Here is a 21,993-nt window from a genome sequence, read left to right as displayed (position 1 = left end):
GGCGTGATTGAAACCCTAGAAATGACCACAATCTGAGAATGAAATCTCAGATGAAAACCTAAGCAGAAGAAATGGAGTTAGAACGAGAGTCTTACAACGATACCGTGATGATTTCTTGGAGTGCAATCGAATTTGCAGATGGCGGCGATGGCGGAAAGCTTAGGACTGAAAGTTCGAATGTTTTGGATGAACAACCAAAAAGAGCCCTTCTAGCGGTTTAAAGGTGAGAGATGGAGACGAAACGTCTCCTCTCACACCGTTACAGGAAAAAGTAACGGAAAGCAGAAACCGTTCTGACGCCGTTTCATAGAACGTCAGTTCGAATTTAATGCGTGGCATATGAAACATGCCACGTGGAGTCATTACCTCGAGATGGTATAATGACAGAGGCGCCAAAAGGCATCAATGAAGTATTGAAATTATGACTGCATGGGATCAAAAGAGTTTGGTCTAGATAGAATTCTGTTTCTAAGCGTCATATATTACCCCCGAACAGTGGTAAATACATGAAGCTGGGGAGCAATTGTAGGGAGGTATTCCCGAGCAGATACATTTAGTTACCAAACACGTGATGTCTGGGAACACGTGGTAAATATGACTGGACTTATCGCCGAGCAGTTCGGTGAACAGCGATATGGACCAGTGATATGAGAAGTCATGGCTATAAATAGACTGTTCGGTTATGATACAGCCGAACAGATGATGTAAAGAACCTTGCACGTAATACGAGTGATCACGGGTTGAAAGCAATGCAATCGATATCCGAATAAATGGTACGTGGGACCATAGTTTGAATATAGACAGGACAGTCATCATGCTAAACAAGTGTTCGGCAATATGGACCAGTGACATGAGAAGTCAGTGGTCCAGGAAGGTTGTACGGGCTCAAGGACCAGTTACATGTGAGGTAACTGGTCCAAGCCGTCTGTTCGGCTATGAGACGGCCGAACAAATATGGAACTCCAATCGAGAGTAGGAGCAGAGAGAATACTCTGGAAGATTCCAGAATAGTCATGTCTCATATAGGGATAAAGATCCCAAGAATATAGGATCTGAGAAAGATACCCAACGAGTATGGGATGTTCGGCTCTTAAAGGAAAAGAATCCTAAAAGGACTCTTTTCCATAAACTGATAAAGGAAACGAGACTCCTTGATATCCTGGGTTTCCTATACGAGTTAAGGAATCCTATGGCAATAAGGATGCTTGGACAGCAAGCATCCATAAATCTATAAATATGAGGAAAACCTAGAGGTGAGAGGTACGCAATATTGCATTATTATTGCTTTCCTACTGATAATTAGGGCTGAGTTTTCTAGTACGTGATACTAACAAAAGCATCGGAGGGCCTTTGCCACGAGAGGCAAAGGTGCACTCACCCCCTGTCTATTTTGCAGATTAGGGTTCAGACGTCGAGCTAGGGCTCCGGTGAAGAGGCACGAATAAGCCGTTGCGATCCAGTTGATCCGAAGCGTCAATTGTTTTCATCCCCCTACATATTCATCTTAGTAGACTCCAATTCTTAAGTGGTCATCTTGAGCTGAGAGTTGTAGCTGTATTGAACATTGAAGGCTATGCCAATGTCCTCCCATGTTCTTCTTTTGGAAACGTCAAGAGACAGAAACCATTGGAATGTTGGACCAGAGAGTGTTTGCGGAAACATTTGTGCCATTGCGTCATCTTCAACTACAAGGAGCTTCATGGCACTATGATAATCCAAAAGGTGAGTCTTCGGATCACTAGTTCTATTGAACTTAGTAAAGTCAGACATTTTGAACCTTTCGGGTAGCTTAGCATTTGGGAAGAGGCAAAGTCGGTCCATGTCCAGTCCTTCGGCACCAACCTTTTCAGATTTGGAAACAGCTACTTTGAGCTTAGCCATATTAGCAATTAGAGCTGCTATCTCTGGATTAGGTACAACCACTTCGGTGTGGGGAATTTCTTCTTCAGGATCGGGATTAGGTTTTTCTTCTTCGACTCTTTCCCCTTTTGCTAGGAGTCACTCATTGATCAAGGCGAGCAAATTAGCCATAGAAGCCTCGGCCTGATCGGCCCTTTGTTGCATGATGGCGATGTTGTGCTGGAGGCCTGTCAGAATAGCAGCTTGATCCTGAGGAGTCTCTGTCATGATTAATGCCTTAGTGAACTTTGGTGACGATGCCGGAGAAGGAGAGGATGAAGGAGTCTTGTGTGGTGTAGTCAGCGGTGAATCTCCCACTAACGGTGAACCAGCCAGAGCTTCCGTCCCAACTAACTGAGAATCGAGCCTTGTAAGTCTTCTTCTGTACGGACCCGGTGGACGTTCCCAGGTAGGTTTGGCTCTTGTTCTTGGAATTCTCTTCGGTGGTGCAATGGTTCACGGCTAGACGGTAAAGCAATTGAGAACTCAGTGGTACTCCTGCAGCAATTTATTTGAAAGAATTGAAAGAACGGAAAATGCACATGTCAACATCGTCGGTGTCATCCTAGACTCTATAACTAAAGAGAGTTTGTCCCGTGACATTCGGACGCTGCCAAAAATCATCGGATATTCTTTTCGACGATGTATCCTTGTTTGAATCAACTAACACTAAGAGATGTCAAAAATAATCTAAGCCTTTGACTATTCTGTTCTCGAAGTTTCAACTTTTGGAGTCGGAACAACTCAATGTAGATGACGCAACACTTTTAACCGAAGCAGCGTAAGCAACACTGTGCCGGAGCCTAAGCGGTGTAAGTATCACAGCATTCTCTCCGTTGTTTCTAGTTTTCTGTTTGAAACCTCGATTAGGCTTTAGACAATGACTTAGAAAGTATTGATTTCCCAAAGTCTCGTTGATCCAAGGACTTTGAAAATTGATAACGCACAACATCGAGATGCATGACTCGTCATTGGGCCAAGGCAATGTCCTAATAGGCATAAGACAGGCTCGACAAAAGACAACCTAAAAGCCGCCCTATCATTCTCCTACGCAAAACTGTATGTATGTATGTATGTACATGCATGCGATAGGGAAAACAGTAACACATAGACAGTATATGGGGGTTAGATGCAAATAAATCTTACCCTGTTGTAGGGGGATGAAAACAATGGGTTCTTGGAACAAAACAAGATTGCAACGGCTACTCGTGCCTCTTCACCGGAACCCTAGTTCGTCGTCGGAACTCTAATATGCAAAATAAACAAGAGGTGAGCGCACCTTTGCCTCTCAAGGCAAAAGCCCTCCGATGCCTAAGTTAGTATCACGTACTAGCAGAAAACCCTAGATAACAGTAGGAAGTATCGAATAATGCAACGTATTATGTACCTTTTACCTTTAGGTTTACCTCGTATTTATAGATTCATAGATGCTTGTTGCCCAAGCATCCCTGTTGCCCTAGGATTCCTATCTCGTATAGGAAACCCAGGATATCTTGGATTCTCATTCCCTTATCAGTTAATTACCTTAGTCCTTTTAGGACTCTTTTCCATTACTGGCCGAACATCCCATTCCCCGTTAGGTATCTTTCTTAGATCCTACATTCTCGGGATCTCATTCCTTAACGGAATACCACTGTTTTTGGACCCTTCCAGAGTGTTCCTTGCACCTAAGGTTGCTTTCCCCAGGTTGCTCCTCCTATTCGACCTTCTCATTGCCGAACAGGGCTACTTGGACTAGATTTCTCCTCCTGCTCGGCCCTCTCGTTGCCGAATAGATTACTTGGACCAGTGACTTCACATATCACTATACCTATATCAAACTATTGGTCCAACAACTTCTCTTGTTCACTGGACCTCGACCCTGTACAGACTTCCTGGATGAATGACTTCTCATGTCACTGGTACATATCGCCGAACACCGTCTTGCACGGCGACTATCCCTATTATTTTTATACCATGGTCCCACGTACCACGTGTTCGGGCCCTCTTTGAGCCTATTCGGGAATACCTCCCTACAATTGCTCCCCAGCTTTACTCGTTACTTTTACTCAAATGACGAGCAAAGCTCCCAAGTACCAAGCAAATTCATTCTGCTTCTGCATTTTGTTTCACAAATTTGGTGCAATTCTTATCATTAGTCCAGGAAAAATGTCACTTCGTTTGGCCTGGATAGGCTTTTTAGTCCTAAACTTTACACGTGGCGTTCATTGTACTGCTCACATTAAATAAGGACGAATGCCTTTGGGGAACGGAACGCCCAAACGACGACTGAGGTGACGTTTCACATACGCCACCCCACTTACTAGGGCATATTTGGGTTTTCATCCCATTTCACACCCCCATTCTTTCTCTAGACTCCCTCTGCAAAAAGGAAGATTTTTGTGCACCCCGCCATCAAAAGACTGTTCATCACTCCTCTTTCTGCACTAGGGATTTTGATCTTCACATCGTAAGTCACTGCTTTCCATCTCTTCCTATCATTTTCGCTGATTTAGGGCTTCTTTTTTCCTAGGGTTTACTCAATACCTCTTCTTCCGTCTGTATACCTTCTAACAACGGGGAGGTTTAGACAGAACTGTAATAGCCCTCAGGCTATGGCCAGTTTCAGATCTCGTTACAAGATTCCTAATAACGTGGCCATTGCTCTAGCCCCCGAGGACGCCATACGTGAATGTCCTGATAACGACACCCTCCATATCCCCGTCGTTGCCATCGTAGAAGGAGGGGTTAGGTTTCCTTTGGCTCTCCTGCTTTGTCAAGTCCTAGCCCACTATCGATTGTCCCCAATGCAAGTTTCTGCCGACTTCTTTTGTGTTGTCATGGGCATAAATGTCATTAACTAGATGCTTGGCACGTCCCTAGGTTTACATGATATTCATCATCTGTACAGCTTTTCCAGAATCAAGGATATGCCCTCACATATTATTTGAAAAGTAGAGATTCCAAGAAGAAGCTTGTACTTGAACTTCTCGATTCCGCCAGAGGAGATGATGACGATTTCCTCATCGTCATAGGGAATTTTGAGCCCAGAGACGAGGACGGCAGGGTGATAGGCTTTCACGTCCCTCGCCGATTTGGCTCCCCACGTTAGTTCTTTTTTCCTCATTGAACTAATTGCCGAGCAATTTTTTCATACTGAACTTTAATTAACTGCTTATTGACTGTTAACTTCGTGTTTTGCAACCACGAATGTCAATCAATGTCATGACATCATTACCACACAAGTCCATGTAGCAGATATCAACTGTGCACTCGCTTTCAACGGATAGGGTACTTACCTTGCTAGCCGAGCAAGGGCAGCCCAAGTGCTTCTCAGCTATAGGTTCATACGGTGGATTCATTGATCGGCGTACCTGGGCAGCGGATAATCCAGATCTCACAGCTCCTTCTTCCTCAAATCTCGTTCTAGGAAGAGACGATAGATCCAGCACTCCTCCGATTCCTAACGAGCCCATTCAACTTGCCGAGGAAACCTCTACGGCTACACTCCTTCCCCTCCATCAAGACAAGACATGGTACAGCCCAACCAGCCAATCAACCTCAGCAGCCTCTTGGGAGCAAGAATAAGAAGTCTTACGAAGCTATTGCAGTGGTTGCCTGAAATGCAATCAAAGTCGCAGACGACGGCAATGGCGGATGAAAGACGAATGATTTTCGCCTGGTTTTAGAGAGAGAATGGGAGGATTCGAACTTTGGGTGGAAAACCCAAAAGTATCCCTTTTAGGGGTTTAAAGTGAAAGCAACGGAGACGAAACGTCTCCTCTTACGCCGTTACACGAGAAGTAACGAGAAAAGATAAGTCTCAACGGATGGCCGTTCTGACGCCGTTTAAGAAACGTCAGACTGAGTTAAATGCAAAGCATACGAAATACGCCACGTGTAGTTCCTGCCTCGAGATGGCATGATGATTTAAACGCCAAAAAGAATTAATGGCATGTCTGCACAAGATCTAAGAAGCTGAAAGCTTAGTTCAAGGGATAAGTTTTAGTTTTACCAGCTGCCCCCAAACAGAGGCAAAATGGCAAAACTGGAGAACAATTGTAGGGAGGTATTCCCGAACAGATAGAATTAAGACACATGGTATGAGGCATCGTGGTAAAGATCTAATAAGAGAAGCAACACGCGAAGTCATTGCTCCAAATAGTCTGTTCGGCCTAGAGTAGGGCCGAACAGACTAAGAGCCCATGAGAGCTCCTAATAAGGCAATGGTCCCAATAATTGATAAAGGACCAGTTACATGTGAAGTAATTGGTCCAGACAGTCTGTTCGGCAATAAGACAGCCGAACAAGGAAAGAGCTCCAATCAGTTGCTAAGGCAAGAAGAACGCTCCGAAAAGGTCCAGAAGTTGTGTTGTTCCGTTAAGGAATGAAATCCCGAGGAAATAGGATCTAGAATAGATACCCAATGAAAGTGGGATGTTCGGTCAAGCTATGGAAAAGAATCCTAAAAGGACTCTTTTATGATAAACTGATAAGGGAACAAGAATCCAAGATATTCTGGTTTCCTACACGAGGTAGGAAACCTAGTGCAACACGGATACTTAGGCAACAAGCATCCATGAATCTATAAATATGAGGTAAACCTAGAGAAAAAGGTACGTAATATGTTGCATTCTTATACTCTCCTATTGATAATTAGGGTTTATTGATTAATACGTGATATTAACTTTGGCATCGGAGGGCCTTTGCCACGAGAGGCAGAGGTGCACTCACCCCTTGTCTGTTTTACAGATTAGGGTTCCGACGACGAATTAGGGTTCCAGTGAAAAGGCACGAAGAAGCCGTTGCAATCCAATTGATCCGAAGCATCAATTGTTTTCATCCCCCTACAGCCAACATCGATGCATATGATGAATGCTTTAAAAATGATTAACAAGAGAGAGACGTCATGTTTTGAAAAATGTCTTTTTCAAGCTAGGCTCACTTTTATTAGTCGACACTTGGAGACAACTACACAAGTGAACAATAGTAAAAGCCCCAGTTCGGATTGGTTAGATATGAGATCCTGTTACGTTACCATTCCTTTCTTTAGCAGTGCGGAGCATACTGTTTTAACAGAACTTTTAAAAATTGTTCATTTATGTATTAATATCCAAATATCAATCAATGCGATGAGTTCCCCAGCAGAGTCGCCATTGTGGGCACACGCCCTTGGACATTCGGGTGCGCCCTTTTTTGAAAAAGCGCGACGAAATGCTTCGATTCAGAGTCGCCACTCAGGTTTTGCGGTAAACCACCCAAGGAACCAAACTTGAAACGTTCTGCTACGTTTTGATTGGAAAAGGTTTTTTAGACTGGACCGTCGTTACCTTTGATATCTGAGGTTCGGGAGCCAGGTTACGAGAGGGAAAGGGTTTTAAGGCACCCCTCTCGCCCAATCCGGAGATCGGTCTCTACTCGGGCATTTTGTAAAACGTTTGCATTTTTCTTTCTTTAATCATTTTTTAGCCAGTTAGGGAGGGGGAACAGTTAATGGAGATTAAAACTGTGACAAGTTGGTAAAATGCGATAGATGACATGCTTGCTCTATTGAAACAAATAGTATAGATTGAAAACAGGCTTCTGTGAGCGTTTTAAACAGACTAGAAAACACTAGTCTAGAGTGACGTGCACAAGAAAAAACCTGCATGCACTGAACAAGTCACTGCACGCTGATTGGATCTGCATACGCCACTACAGAATTCGCATGCACAAGTAAACCTAAACCCACAGCTCTTATTTCCAACCCTCTGGGCTCTGAAAATGACCAGCACACACCTAGGACAAACCACGCAGTTTATATCACAGTTCATGTATAGTTACAGACATTTAAAATGGCTTTGAGCCATAAAATAAAAGAATATCCCATAAACAGTGTGGGAGGAGTAAACAGAGGCCAAGGCATAGTTGCCATGCAAAGGCCAGCCATTGGACTAGATCTAACTGTCGTACGCTAGTATAAAGATACTGTACGCTAGTTACGCCCCTTTGTCCAGTGCTTGGCTTTGCACTTTCTGGGCTCTGGAACATGACAAGAAGGACCCCAAAGGCATTTCAAAACATCAGAAATGAATATTAAGCACTACAACTACGCATGTCTAAATATTAAAAGCAATAAACTAGTTTTAACATGCAAAAACGTGATGACAGTGGAAAGAAAAAAAATAGAAAAAAAGCTAGCCACTGATCCCCACGCCAGTACTGCTCGTACAACCTTGACAGGCATACGGCTTAGTACTACTGGCGTGCGCTGGTGATAACTGCATATGGTTTTTTAAACCTTGCCATCTTTAGGGCCAGGACTGGTATTGATTACCAGCCTTGACTCTGTCAGTCCCCTTAGGGGTCAGAACAAAAAACTTGACAAAGGTGATATACCTTTGGTTTTGAGCTTGTTGGAGTGTTTTGAGTTTGAACTTGTAGATGAGTGAAGAATGTGGATGGATGGTGGTATGAGATAGTGTTTGGGAAGTGTTACTTGTTCACTTTTTCAAAGGATGAGAGAAGAGAACAAGGAAACTTGGGAAAGAAAGAAGACTTGAATGCTTTTGGTTCTTGTAACCCCTTACATATAAATGCAAAGGGGGCATTTATAGGGGATGAAGTGAAGGAGCGAGGGTGTAACTAGCTGAGTTTAAGGCTGGTTAGCCTTGAGATGGAAGTCTCCATGCATTAAATGCATGGGACTAGTTGATGGAAGTTGTAGGAGAGAGGAGGGAACATCCATGCACATACTCACCAACTAGACGAATGTACAGGATTCTGGGGGGCCCAAAAGTCTTGTGCACGTGGTTGAATAAAGGTGATTTAACTGGCTTTGACTGGCGTAAGCCTGTAAGGAACTTGCGTGCACCAATAATAATCTGGACAACGGTCGATGACTGACATGTGATAGTTTACTAGCGTACGCTGACGTGGTACTAGCGTACTCAGGTAAGGTTTTACCGGGGCTTTTTAGTTCTGGCTCAAAGGGATTGAATGGGGTTCAAAAAGGGTTTGAATGAGGTTCGTATGGCTCAAAGCTCAAACACACTAACAATCTCGGGGAGTCCTTAACCTTGATCATCATCGGAGAATCAAAGACCGTAAGTAAACTAATCTGGATAGTCTAGAATAGGGTGTCTACATAACTGCTTGGTTTATCTTGGGTGTGCACTGGTCCTTCCAGAGCCCAAAGGGTTTGAAAATAAGAGTTGTGGGCTTAGGCTTACTGGCATGCGCAGGTTTTGTAGTAGCGCGCGCAGGTCTGGTCAGAATGCAGTGACTTGATCAGTGCATACTGATTTCTTCCCGAACACGTCACTCCAAAATAGTGGCCTTCTAATCTGTTTAAAAACTCCCACATGAGTCTATTTTCATCCTATACTAACTGTTCGAGCATGCCATCAATCACATCCTGCAAACGTGTTACAGTCTTAATCCCCATTAAACTGTTCCCCGCCCCTAAATGGCTAAAAAATTGATTAATAAAGAAGAATCTCGAAAGTTTTCACAAAATGCCTAAGTAGAGATCGATCTCCGAATTGGGCGAGAGGGGTGTCTTAAAACCCTTTCCCTTTCGTAACCTAGCTCCCGAACCCAGATATGGTTATGACGGACTGGTACCTTCACTTTTTCAAATCAAATAGCGTATAAGGCGTTTCAAGTTCGGTTCCTTGGGTGTCGGACCTTCAAACCCAAGTGGTGACTCTGAATTGAGCGCTTGTCCCGCTAGCGCTCCCTCGATCCGGCCCCTTCTTGAAAATCGAAATTTTTTAGGGCACGTTGCCCATGTACTCATTTTCAATTGAGCTCATAGCCACCATCTATCTTGTGACATGTTAGTCCAAATGCAAGTTTTTATCAACTTCAACTTCAAAAAGCTCCTCTCCGCCGAAGCAACTGTGACTGGTATAGTCAATAAAATCGATAAACAACACATACCATTTGAAAACCATCATCTTTCCAATAAGACCTTAAAAATCAAGGTTGTCAATCGATCTTGTTACTTCTCTCGCTAATATTGTTTTCAAATGTCAAAATTCTTAGAATAACTCATCCCCATAAATATCTCTATTGTATTTGTATTCCAATAAACTTTTTAAATTTTTTTGGATGGAAACTATACATACTTTTCATTTTTTTTCTTTGTTGAATTTACAAATTTTTATAATATATATAATTTTTTTATTTTGTGGTCGCCCATGCCCCTAGCCGAGCTTGGTTGCCGCCATTGCTCCACCAGTGGCTCAACCGGTGGTGTAGCCGATTGCTCCGTCTAACAGTCATTGAGGAAAGGAAAGATTTCACCCTAATTTAGACGGTGTAAGGTGGTGTTCAATCTAATCTCTTTGCTACACTCATTTGACATGGGTTTGCTTGGTTATGGATTATGTAAAGACTCGTAAATTCTTTCTATTTTCTTTAATCGTTTAATTTGTGGAAGATCGTATTTTGATTAAGTTATGTGTTTATTAATATGGTTATACGGATATGCGTACCATTGTGTACCGGACATTCGGAGAATAGTTGAACTATGAGTTTTGATGTTGAAGTGGTGTTTGGGGGTGTTGTGGATGTGTTGGACGCGATCAGAGTTCGTTTCGGTTAACGTTGAAAAAGTTAGGAAATTTCCAGATTGGTATCGGAACCCCACTTTTTGCTAGTTCAAAAACTCTTTGTCCAGTGGTGAATTTTCAAGTTTCTCAGGTTGAGTTCCGGAACCCCTGTTTTGCCTAGTTCTGGTACCCGAGACAACAGATTTTTGATATTTTCTGTGCGCGATTTTGGCCCATTATATAAAGGGACCTTAGCCATATTCTTATCTATACACCACGAAATTAACTCCAAAACCCACTCTCTCTAGATCTACACTCAAATCCCTTGATTCTCACACAAATTCACCTTCAAACTTCAAGATCCATGTGTTGATCATTCAAATCTCGACCGGGTTTCGATTTTCTCACTCTTTGAGGTAAAATCTATGGTTTTTGACTTTCTTTTCTCTCTCTTCTCAAACCCAAGCATAGATTCACTCATTGATCACATTTTTTTTTGGAAAAAATCTAGGTTATAGATCTTGTGTTAGTGCTTTGGGAAAACTTGTTCTTGACAGATCTTCACGCGGTACACCTAGGGTTTTGCTCAAAACCCTTTGGGTAGGGATTTCTCCTCTCTCACTACGTGCTTATGAGTTGATTATGTGTTTATTTCCATATTACTCATGTTTCCTAAGTATGGTGTCAAATCTAGACTTGATTGGGTATTTTTGGTGTGTTGGACTTTTGTGATGTGATTTGGTGGTTAGTTGATAAAGTCTTTTGTGAGGAGTTAGCAAGTAATGGAACGTAGTCGATGTTTAACCGTTCTATCTCTTTAGATTGGTTGAAAGTTGAACTGTAGCAAGAAAATACTTTTCTGAAAGACCCATGTTGTATCCCATGTTGTATCGGTACTGGTACCAACTTTGAAGGTTTTGACTTTTCCTTATTTGATTGCTATGTTTAAGACATTTGTTTAGTATGTTGGTTTATACTAGCATTGTGATGAGTTGATTGTGATAATGAGTACGCTAATATACTGAATTTTTGGTAATGAGGATATGTAGTTGGGGCGTGATGTACACCTAGAGTTTCCAATTGAACCTAGAGTTAGATTAAAGTTGAAATGAAAGTTGAGGGCTTGTCATAAGTAGTTGGCCATCAAGAAGGAACACATGAACACTAATAACAAAATGATGAAATGAGACTACGAGTTGTAATATGAATATTTCACTTAGTATTAGATTACTTGACATATTTCCATGGGTCTGAGTTCGGAAATGATTAATTGACTTACCGAGGTACGTTATTGATTGATGACTAGTTTGTCGATGAAATAGAAAATGGAAAGTATAGTGGTTGCTATATATATATATATATATATATATTAAAGTAAGAAAAGGGAATAACCAAATTAAGTAAGAACTTATGTTGTGTAAAGGATAGGTATTGTTGATGTATTGATATGCGCAAAAATGATTTGATGTTGACGTTATTTGATTGATGAGAACAAAGGGTTGATATTACTACGTGAAAGATTTGGGGTTTTGTGACTTTCATATTGACATTGTAGAGATGAGATTATCTATGCTTATTTGATCCATGAGTTGTAGGTGTGTTTGTTATGTATTGAGATTAGAGAAATGTTTGATGGTGAAGCTGTTTGAATAATGTGGTTAAGTGGTTGTAGTAAGGAAATTGGAAGGTGGATGTTTACTGCAACGCAATGGGTGGTAATGCAGACTGCAACACAAGGGGTGGTAATGCAAAAACCTAACTAATGGGTGCTATTTTACTGCAACACAAGTTGCACTGAATGAGCGAGTAGATAATTCCTCTATAATGCAAGCTGTTGTGAGTAAATTGCGAAATGATGTCGTTGTTCATACTATGGTTGCAAGTCATTATTATCTAACATAGAGTTTGTGGTTTATGAAGAGAGTTGGGAAAAATGGAAAGTTTTATATGAAAATGGTTTTGACAACCGATAAGTGTTCATATGAGAAACAGTGAACTCTGCACTTGAGTTGGCATCTTCGACTGTCTAAAACGTCAATACTTGCTTTATTTCCTTTCTTATAGGCTCTCCATTCATTGTGGCTCATTGTCTTGATATCAGTTTAGGTAATTGTTTGTATGAATGCATGTTTGATACTTTGTGGTGTGTAACGTGGGGGGAGGTTTAAAGTGGTCCTTGAACCTTAGATTTATAAAGGAAGGCAAAGAAAAGGGATTTTGAGAAAATGAGAACTTGATAAAGGGTGATACGATAGAGGATACGATGGATGTTAACATGAGTCTTGAAAGGTTGATTTGGGAATGGGTGTGAGTCCTTTGATGTGGTAACGTGGTATTATTTGAAGCATATGTTTTCTCCCTTTTATGTGTGGTGTATAACTTGGATGAGGGGTTGGCTAGGGAAAATAGAACAAGAAAGAGAAAGTAGTTGTTAACCCGTAATGTTTCTAAGCAACAGAAAAAGGAAATGTAGTAACATGAATTGATGTGCGTAAGGGCAAGCTGAAACTTTAAGAAGAAGACGTGTGTGCATGCGTGTAGGTATGAGTAAATAGATGAGAGTGTTGTTGTGAGTGAAAAAGAGAGAGTCAATATTTTCTAAAGGATAGCATAGTAAATTCTTCCTTTAATAAAAAGATTTTGGCTCTTATTAAATTATTTTCTTGGCACTTATCATCCCATTGGCATGTAGAGTTTGTTAGAGATTTTTCTACTGGACTAGTGTAGCTCAACCCTTCAATTTCAAGTATAATCGAGAGTTAGTACGTAGCTCGGAGCACTTGGTGCATGTTTAGGCATTCAATGAAAGCTAAGTTGAAGGGGTTGTTTTATCATCTTTGTAAATCATATTTTTTCTGGAATAATGTACTTGTAACTTTATCTTCAATTTTGTTTGGACCTCAAAGAACTGTAGCAAATTTAATCTTTCCTTGATCTATCCATTTATGAAAATTTTGGGCTAGAGTCCCTCTATTTTGATATTTTGTGGGAGTTGTGTACAATGTTGCGAGGATTTTTTATGTATATATGAAAGTTATTAATAATTTTGTTAAAAATCGAGGGCGTAACAGAATAAACATGTCGGCTCCTCTCTCTTGTCACTGCACAGAGAACACACGATTAGTGCCTACCGGCCAAAAGTAGCCGACAGGCACTTCGATGTCTAAGTTAGTCCCAGAATAGAGAATGGAAACTCAACTTAGTGGGAGAAGAGAGCCTACCTTCCTAGGGTTTTATCTTGTCTTATATATAGTGGAGCACGTGCCTTGGGGGTCAAGTTCGAAGGGGGAGTACGCTCCCAGCCCCGTGCCGGATGACGTCACCGACCACTAATCCCCCTCTGCCCTCAAGCGCCAGGAGAGATACAGCCTTGAGCTTGTCGGACGGGGCTTAATCAGCTAAGTGAGCGCGCGGGGTTGGCTTTGCATGTCTGTACCGACAACCGCCAAATGTCGCACTTCAGCTTGCGAGGGGACCGCTCCACGTGGCCTCTTGTGAGGGCATCACATGGTTGGGACGTACGGTCCCTAAGCCAGACCTCGTCGTATTCCATTTGTCTTCGCCAGTTGACTAGACAGGAACGATGTCACGTGGCTGATCCGATCTTCTCCGTACCAAGCCAGCTGCAGTCTTCTGTAGTCTCTGGCGCGACCCGGGTCGTCAGTCTTTCGACCCGGGTATCTTCCGAATGGGTGACGGGCCCAAGGATCTCCTACTCACCCAATGGGCCTACAAATCCAACAAGACTTAGGCCCAAGGAGTCTGTAGCCCATTCATATGCTAATCCAGCCTACTACAGACTGGATGAGTATAGCTTGTATCGTGCCTCACAGTAGCATTCAGCTTGTGGCAACGTAGGCTCGCTGGTGAGTTTGCTTGCCGACGCTCCTTTTCTCCCGCATCATTAGGATGCAAGCGTGACTTTTGGATGACAAATCATTGGGTTTTGTTACAGATTTCCATTGGAGCTCATAGTCGTCTTTGGTTTTGTAGTGGTCTGAGTTTTCAAACAATATTTTTGTCTTTATAAAAAAAAATCATTTCATGTAGCTAGTTGTACGAATATTTTTTTTTTATGTTAATTACATATCATTACATGCATATTGTACGCGTACCTGCTTGTGTAAGAGACTAAGAGTAGAGATTTTGTGCATAATAATTTTCAAGTGTGAATAAATGCATGTATACGGTATACCATTTATGTGTGTAATGATCCTACAACCTCCATTTTCAAATAACCTCAGATAAAATCATTCCTAAACCTACCTCTAGCCTCCCTACTCCCCAAAATCCTCTTAGCCACACTTCTTGTTCCACCTACGTGGACGGTGGACCCTCGAAGACCCACTCCCCTCACCTAACAATTTGCCTTATCTAGCAAACCTCAAAAAATACTTCCAATCTTCCTTGTTTAACATTTCGGGCAAGTGGCCAGCGAAAACAAAACCCATTGTTTTATCCCTTCCACCAAACCACCAGTTTACTTCCCTTTTCTTATTCTTCATTCACGGCAGAGAAGAAAGAAAATGAAGACACCCTAATCACCACCATTGATCACCACCTAAAGTACCCCTTTCGGCCCAAACAAGAACAGTCCCAAACCGCTCCATTTTAGCTATCAAAACAGCTCATAAACTCTAGCTTTGAACCGGCCCCGACGGAACTCCATAACCATGCGTTTGATCCGTCGACCCAACTCCGTTTCCATTCCGTATTGCGCTAGAACTCCAGGACCGAGGTAGTTAAAATCTATCTCCCTAAATATATTTATAGTTGGACAATGTAAAATTTTGAGTGCTCTATGTATGTGATATCACTGGATTAATGACTTAGAACGGCGGGAGTATAGTTCGGTTTATTTTAACTTGAAATATGAAGTTTAGTTTCCTGGAAAAGTTGGAATATGCATGTAAGGGAATTTACAAGGTTAAGAAAACATCCATCTGGACAGCCGCCACCACTTCGGCCATCCTTTGCGTGCTCTGTAGTTCCAACAACATAATTAGTTGGAGTACCGGTTCCGCTCCTGGCGTTGAAATTGGAGTCCAAGACTACTTGTTTAAATAAAGAAGTTCAACTCTATAGCATTTGTTAGTCAATAACTTAATTTGATTGATATGTTGGTTGTGTTATTCAGTTCAATAAATGGCTCGATTCTTGTACTGCAATTACCTGTCATTTTAAATTTGATGATAATGCCTCCGAGAACTTAGAACAAACATTAAGTTCACTGGGATTTGGTGTAAGTATGTAAAAGATCACATAGACGATTTTTAAGTTAAAAGAAATGGGAAATGATAAGAGATGATGTGATTGGCAGTTAGCCAAAGGAATGATAGTTTAATGGGATTCTTGGAGGTTATCCAGTGAATCCGGATCTGTTGGAGGTTATCCACATAGGGAGAAGAGAAATGAAGGCAGGGTATGACAGTTGATTGTCAATTCGAAATTTTAGGATATGGCATTCTGTGGTCGCTCTTTTTGAATAGGAGATAAAAGGGTGATATGTATTATAGTACCAGGTTATGGTTTATATACTCCCAAGGTTACGGTTAGTTCCTTGTGGGCCCAGTGGTTACGGTTAGTTCCCTGGGGAATTCATCCTTGCGAGGTGATCGATGACTCGGACTTAAGTAAATAACTTAGGCCGTTTCATTGGGGCTCCCGGTTAGGGCAAGCAAGGGGGAGCGGTATCACGAATGGCCATAGTCCTAGTGGTTAGCATGGGAGGATGTTTCTCAAGAGTTGAGATTCTAGATTTCACTAAGTTAAAGGCTAGTAATTGAAATTAATCGCTAGCTACTTTAATTGTATTGTACGTTGCACTGGTCTTCAGACGCTAGGTACCGAAGGCGAATCTGAGGTGCCGTACAACCCAACCGAGTTCAACCCTGTGAGGATGAAGGTGGAGAACTTTGGTTGCCATACACTTAGTCGCTCTGACTAATTTAAATCGACTTTATTTTGAGAGCTTCAAAATTTTATTTGGGAATTGTAATCTTTTGACATTGTTCGTAAACTTTACTTAAATTCAATATGGTTGTAATATGATGACTTATGCTTTTGGAAGGATGATGTAGTAAATCTATGAATTTTATTTGGGAAAATTGTCTTTTAAATGTTTTATTAATGTTCCGAAAATTGGGGCGTTACAAGTTCAAAGCTATGCCTACCCTTTTGTAGTTGTTGAATGGATTATGTGTAGTTTTCTTATATCAGTATCAGTTGGATAGAAATTCTGTAAGTGCGAATGCAATATATTGCTTCCTCATGAAAAAAAAAATAGAAGACTTCTAAACTAAATTAGTGAATTAGTCTTTGTATAGCCTTATACCTCCTCAATGGTTAGTCTTGATTGATTTGATCCTAGGGCCAATATGAAACTCTAGAGCCATCCTGAAGAGAAAATTCTACATGTATTCCTTTAACAAACAGATATCAGAATTCTCTTTCTCCAGAACCATCCAAAACATATTCCTACATTATGCTGGGGAATGAATGCTCTAGGAACTCATTAACTCCTTGCACTCCTGTAGTTGTTTATAACATTTTGGATCCTTCTGAAACGCTTGATATTCTTCTGCAATCTTTCATCACTTGTGTTGGCCTTCTCCAATTGAAAGTGCAAGTAGTGACATCAAGTGTAAAGTGAAGGAGTATTCTCACGAGTAAGTCAGTTTTCTCAAAAAAGGAAGGGTATAGTTACATCCAAGACGCATTGATGAATTTTTCATCTGTATACGCATGTTTTCTGATTACACTTTCGTCCTTCGGTCTCTGGTTCGAAACACCCTTAATCCTGTCGGGAACTTACATGTTGGAGCAGTATCCTAAAAGCTAATAATCTAGTGTCATCCTAGTTAGTGGTCCATGCATGACATCCATATCGAGGTTGAATTTGTTGTCCTACAACTTACTTACATTTGTTTTTTTGCCGGTAAAAAAAAAATGACGAAGTTGCATTTTTTTTTCTAAAACACTAAAGAACCCTTTTTACATGAATTTTTTTTTTTTTTTAGGCTAGGAGCGTCCTGTTCTATATTTCGTTTCAGGTCTTAACTATAAAACGAAATACTGTAGTAATTAGGTTGGGTTAATGAATGAGATTTGCCATATTTTTTGAAAAAGAAGATACATATCTATATCCACAAATTTAAAATTACAAATATCCAAGAACAACGATTTAAATCAGCATAATATTTCTAATTTGTAGAGGTAGTGATTAATGAATGAAAATTTTATTCTGACTTTATTCTCAATAGTATCCCTCTCATCATCGACAGATAGAAAAATCAGAACTCTATGCAATCGCATCCAATTACAACTACATCGGGTAGCTATCAAATAACTGGTTTACTGTATTCAAGATCTCCTTAAACTATCTACTTTTGTTTTCCTTTATATTTCTAGGTCTTATTGACCTTCAAAGAAAGTTACTACTTTAGTATTATACTAGCCCATAGAAGTAGCAATTAGTATGTACAACTACAATTATGTACACGATCAGAATTCATTGAGAGTATGTAATGTACAAAAGGTAGTAATGATAAACCGACCCATAAGCAGCTCGCAAAAGTCGACACCTGCACCGCACATTTAAGAGGAGAGCGGGTGAAAATGAAATATGGATCATTCCAGACGGATTACTGCTCAGCAAAAATGCTTATCCCTCTAAATTTGTTCGCAACAGCTCCTATCCAAGCTGTGTCTTTATTGCTATATGCATAACTCATGCTAGAAGCCAAAAGGACAAAACCCTCGTTCTTCTCCTCCTGATCGGCATCGCCTTTTGGAGCTTGGCACACTGGCTGTACAATTATAGAACGAGTCCCTTTGGGGAGTATCTCCCAAATTTCAGAATCTGAAACATCAAGAATCATTGAATTGTGCTTATCTATGATTAGTATGCTAAGAACAGAGAAGCTAACTCCCATTGTCAGGACAAGTTTCCATGGCAAAGATCTAAAACAATGATGAATTGTCCCCTACCTGCACACTGGGGGAAATAAAGGGTGTCCTTTAGATCAGAGAAGCCGATCTGCTGAATCTGTTTCTGAAACCAACCAAGTGCATCAACTTTTGATACATCTCGAGGTGTGTTCCAATAGCCACGTACGCACAATGCACCTTGAACTAATATGAGCTACAACATTGGAAGAGTTGACATACCAAAATGTTACGAAACCTCGACAAAAAAGTATAATAGTAACGTATTTTGGGCTCTACTAGGGTAAGAACGACTTTCTTATTAGGACACCATAATCCATTAACCGTGTACTCAGCTCCAAATGACAACAGTAAAGCATAGGCATACCACAGATATGCTGTTTGTGTTGCGCAATAATACATAAGTTCCCCAGGCCAAGTCCTCCTTGACATTTTCTGCAATACTCTGTGACATGGCAAAGATCTGCTCAGCGCTGTCAGGGAGAGCCACTTGATCCACTGGAGTCGCACCCTGAACAATTTCCCGATGTGGGTTCATACTTCATATAAAAACACAGAGCACGCACTTGAATAGGAAGAGTTTTTACTACTGGCCTACTGCAGAAACAGGTAATCCAAGTTCCAGGGTTCGTATTCCCCAATCAAAATAAGCTGTAAATGACTACACAAGTAGGTTTCCTCATTCATATTCAAACTGCTGATTTTGCACAATCACAGTCTATGATTCAAAAAAAAGCTGTGTATGACCATTTCATGTCCTAAATCTGTGAGGAAGGTTCGAGTGCTCTGAAAAAGCAGGCTAACACTTGCAACAAAGCACAATATCAAGTTTGGACAGCTAATATTCTCCAAACAAGGAATTTTTTGCAGGTGCAAATACATACTGGCTCTGATCCCACTGGGAATTCACTAGCCAAGAAAACCAGCCAATAGAACATGCATTTGCAGATATATCACCCAACCTCAGTAATTAGATCAGCTAAAGGAAGGTGTAAATGGATTAATGGAGAAATGAAATTGGGATACAAGGCCTGGGTTTTAAATGAAACATTATTCTCCATTTGGGAATTCCAAACAAAGAATATCAAGAAATACAAAAGGGCATCGATTAAGCTCAATTCATCCTTTTGAGCCTACGAAAATACAATTCTATGCATTAAACAGAGCCTAATGCAATAATTTGGTTGCATTACCATTTTCCTCTTGCCCCTAGAAAACGAGACGGCCGAAGATTTTACCTTGAGAAATTTCCCCAGGTAGGGAAGTACAATGGAGAATCCAGCCAAAGAAAGACCCAGAGCCTCTGATCTCTACACAAGAAGATACGAATTCCAGAAAGATTGAAAGAAATTCAACTTATCAGTGTCTTATATAAGAGTAAGCTCACAAGTTGTGCTGGGGTTGTTGAATTTGATCCTGCAAAATGGTTCAGTAGCAGAAGCGAACCAAAAGCATACCCAATCCATCTGGGCAAGTACGACTCATCCAATCCGGGTATTCCTAATAACCCGCATAGAAGTTAGTTAGGTAGTTAGTTAGTAATATGTGTGTGTGTGTGTGTGTGAGAGAGAGAGAGAGAGAGAGAGAGAGAGAGAGAGATGTCTGTTCTGACCGAAAGTGAATCGGAGAACGGAGAGGTTGAGTTGCCGTTCATCTGAGGTTGTATTTTGAGAGTTATCGAGACCAGTGCACGAGATGGTCGACAACTTTCTATTGGAACGAATTTCAAACGGTAATAACGGATTCAAGAAGAGGCTACGACTCATCTTCCTTTCTTTCTGCTGTTTGGGAGACGAGAAAATGGTTGGTTCTTCTGCAGCTTCGGCAATAAAAAGGCTGACCAGAGCAAACACAACTCCATTCAACACCCAGAGCAAATTACAACTCCATTCAACAACCAGAGGAAAGTCACTTTTTATATCTTATTTTAGCTAGTCACTTGTTAAATTGGAAGTAGCCAACGTAAAAGGGGAAGTAGCGAAACAATTAGTACGTTCTGTTAGACATTAAATCAAACATGTAATAGGCATAGTACTGTGCATGAACAAGAACAAAACCCAGATCAATCAACCAAAAAAATTCCTTCTAGTAGGAGATAGAATGAAAGAGAGTTTCTTAGGACACAGATTTGACATTAACAAGAAAAAAAATGGGGTTATACCTTGTGATGAGGGAGAGAAACTAGAGCTTTAGTTTTCTGACGCCAAAGAGAGAAAGAGAAGCTGAAGCGAGGATGGAAGATTAAGAAGACGCTTGAGGAAGAAATAATCCACTGTAAAAGAGATACAACTCCACTAGACTTGATCGATTGGATTGGTTGCTAATTTCCCACTGGGGTTCAATGAAGGGTGGGGACGAGGAGACACTACAGACTACAAAGACGATAGAGTAGTTGTTTCAATTATGGGTTATTCTCACTTCTATCCCCCACACTCTGAAAAATGTGTTCATACTTTAAATTAGGGGCGTCAACGGTCCGATTTAATCTGGTTTGGCAATTTTTCAAATCAAACCAGACATTTTGGTTTGGATATTTTACAAACCAAATCAAATATTATTGATTTGTTTTGGTTCGCTTTGATCGTTTTATTTCAACTTTTTACTTGAATTCCAATCCAAGCATGAGAAACACGAGACTTGGCAAATTTTGTTTGAATCCATAGGAACAAGGCACAATTCGATGGAATCCAGCACAACAGATCAGAGGTTATCTTTGATCAACCAAGTTTCTTCTATGGTGCAATCGTTAGCTGAGAATCAATGTCATGGGATAACTCAAAGATTCTTAGGAAATGCCAGTCTCAGCAACAAAGGTGTACGATTTTGCATGGTCCAGAGATGGGTATGATCAAGGACGGGACCAGGATTTTACCCTAGCAGTGGCGAAATGTATAGTACTAAAAAAAACATTATAATATTAATAGTCATCGGCTTCAAAAAAAATTAAAATAACATAACAAAAACTATAGTAAATGATGTTTTTCATTTGCACATGGAATATGAAAAAAGACTAACTTCAATTTTGGACATCAATAATGCCACTCCAACAATAATAACAACAGCAGAACCCATGTAATCTTCAACCATTGGGAGTATGGGCGGAGGAGGATTGGAGACAGACTTAACATTTGGCAATATGCACAAATTAAGTGGCTGCTCTCAGAATGCCACTTAAACAGTAGCTCCCTTATACCTGTTTTGCTATTGTACCATGCCTCCAAATCAAAGCCAAATGACATCAAAAAGTGCAGGCCTAGAAATTCAATTCAATTTATGTGCACATTTTCATGCTTTCTTCATTGATAGTCTAGAGCATCGATATGCATAAAGATAATCTCACTCTCCAAATTTATAATATCACTCCCTAGATCCCTATAAAGATTTTCCAAATTGATAACCGCACTCCCTTTTGGGAGTGGCATTATAAATTTGGAAAGTGTCATTATAATTAAATTCCCTTAATTTTTTAGGTTAAGTTATTTTAGGGTTAGAATGTGAAGTTTTTTTCTTAATTATACATCTTCATTTATATTATTTCACTTTGGCCCATTGAATTTAGATTTAGAATACTTTTTTGGATCTCCTTTCTTAAAAAAAAATAATAGAAGATTTCTGACTAATATATAATAAA

At 40.6% G+C, this 21,993-nt stretch overlaps 1 protein-coding gene and 1 non-coding gene across 4 annotated transcripts; both read right to left on the bottom strand.

The window, feature by feature from the left end:
* Positions 1-17,831: 17,831 nt before the first annotated feature.
* On the bottom strand, positions 17,832-20,832 carry LOC131323250 (protein COFACTOR ASSEMBLY OF COMPLEX C SUBUNIT B CCB2, chloroplastic). 3 transcript variants are annotated; one of them, XM_058354940.1, is made up of 7 exons: positions 20,524-20,832; positions 19,975-20,198; positions 19,750-19,862; positions 19,601-19,672; positions 18,730-18,873; positions 18,405-18,558; positions 17,832-18,276 (listed from the first exon to the last, which is right to left on the bottom strand). In XM_058354940.1, exons 2-7 carry the CDS (start codon positions 20,126-20,128, stop codon positions 18,059-18,061), a joined length of 855 nt encoding a protein of 284 aa, XP_058210923.1. In that variant the 5' UTR covers positions 20,129-20,198; positions 20,524-20,832; the 3' UTR covers positions 17,832-18,058. The 3 variants fall into 3 exon arrangements, with proteins under 3 accessions (XP_058210923.1, XP_058210924.1, XP_058210922.1); XM_058354941.1 differs by lacking the exon at positions 20,524-20,832 and having other exon boundaries at positions 18,730-18,807; positions 19,975-20,445; XM_058354939.1 differs by lacking the exon at positions 20,524-20,832 and having other exon boundaries at positions 19,975-20,425.
* A 724-nt stretch (positions 20,833-21,556) lies between these two features.
* LOC131324966 (small nucleolar RNA snoR100) lies at positions 21,557-21,664 on the bottom strand. Its single transcript, XR_009199544.1, has one exon. It is a non-coding gene; the product is annotated as a small nucleolar RNA snoR100 (small nucleolar RNA).
* Between the last annotated feature and the right edge of the window lie 329 nt (positions 21,665-21,993).

This window comes from Rhododendron vialii, chromosome 4a (assembly GCF_030253575.1).
Source record: "Rhododendron vialii isolate Sample 1 chromosome 4a, ASM3025357v1".
Classification (NCBI taxonomy): domain Eukaryota; kingdom Viridiplantae; phylum Streptophyta; class Magnoliopsida; order Ericales; family Ericaceae; genus Rhododendron; species Rhododendron vialii.
The sequence above is the reverse complement of the archived record's forward strand: the minus strand, read 5'-3'. Positions and strand labels throughout refer to the sequence as shown.

Coding starts and splice junctions, on each gene's coding strand:
- LOC131323250 (XM_058354940.1), bottom strand. CDS start 20,128: ATGAGTCGTAGCCTCTTCTTGAATCCGTTATTACCGTTTGAAATTCGT. Junction 19,863..19,974: donor CGTTCTCCGATTCACTTTCG/GTCAGAACAGAC, acceptor GCGGGTTATTAG/GAATACCCGGATTGGATGAG. Junction 19,673..19,749: donor CAACAACCCCAGCACAACTT/GTGAGCTTACTC, acceptor CTTCTTGTGTAG/AGATCAGAGGCTCTGGGTCT.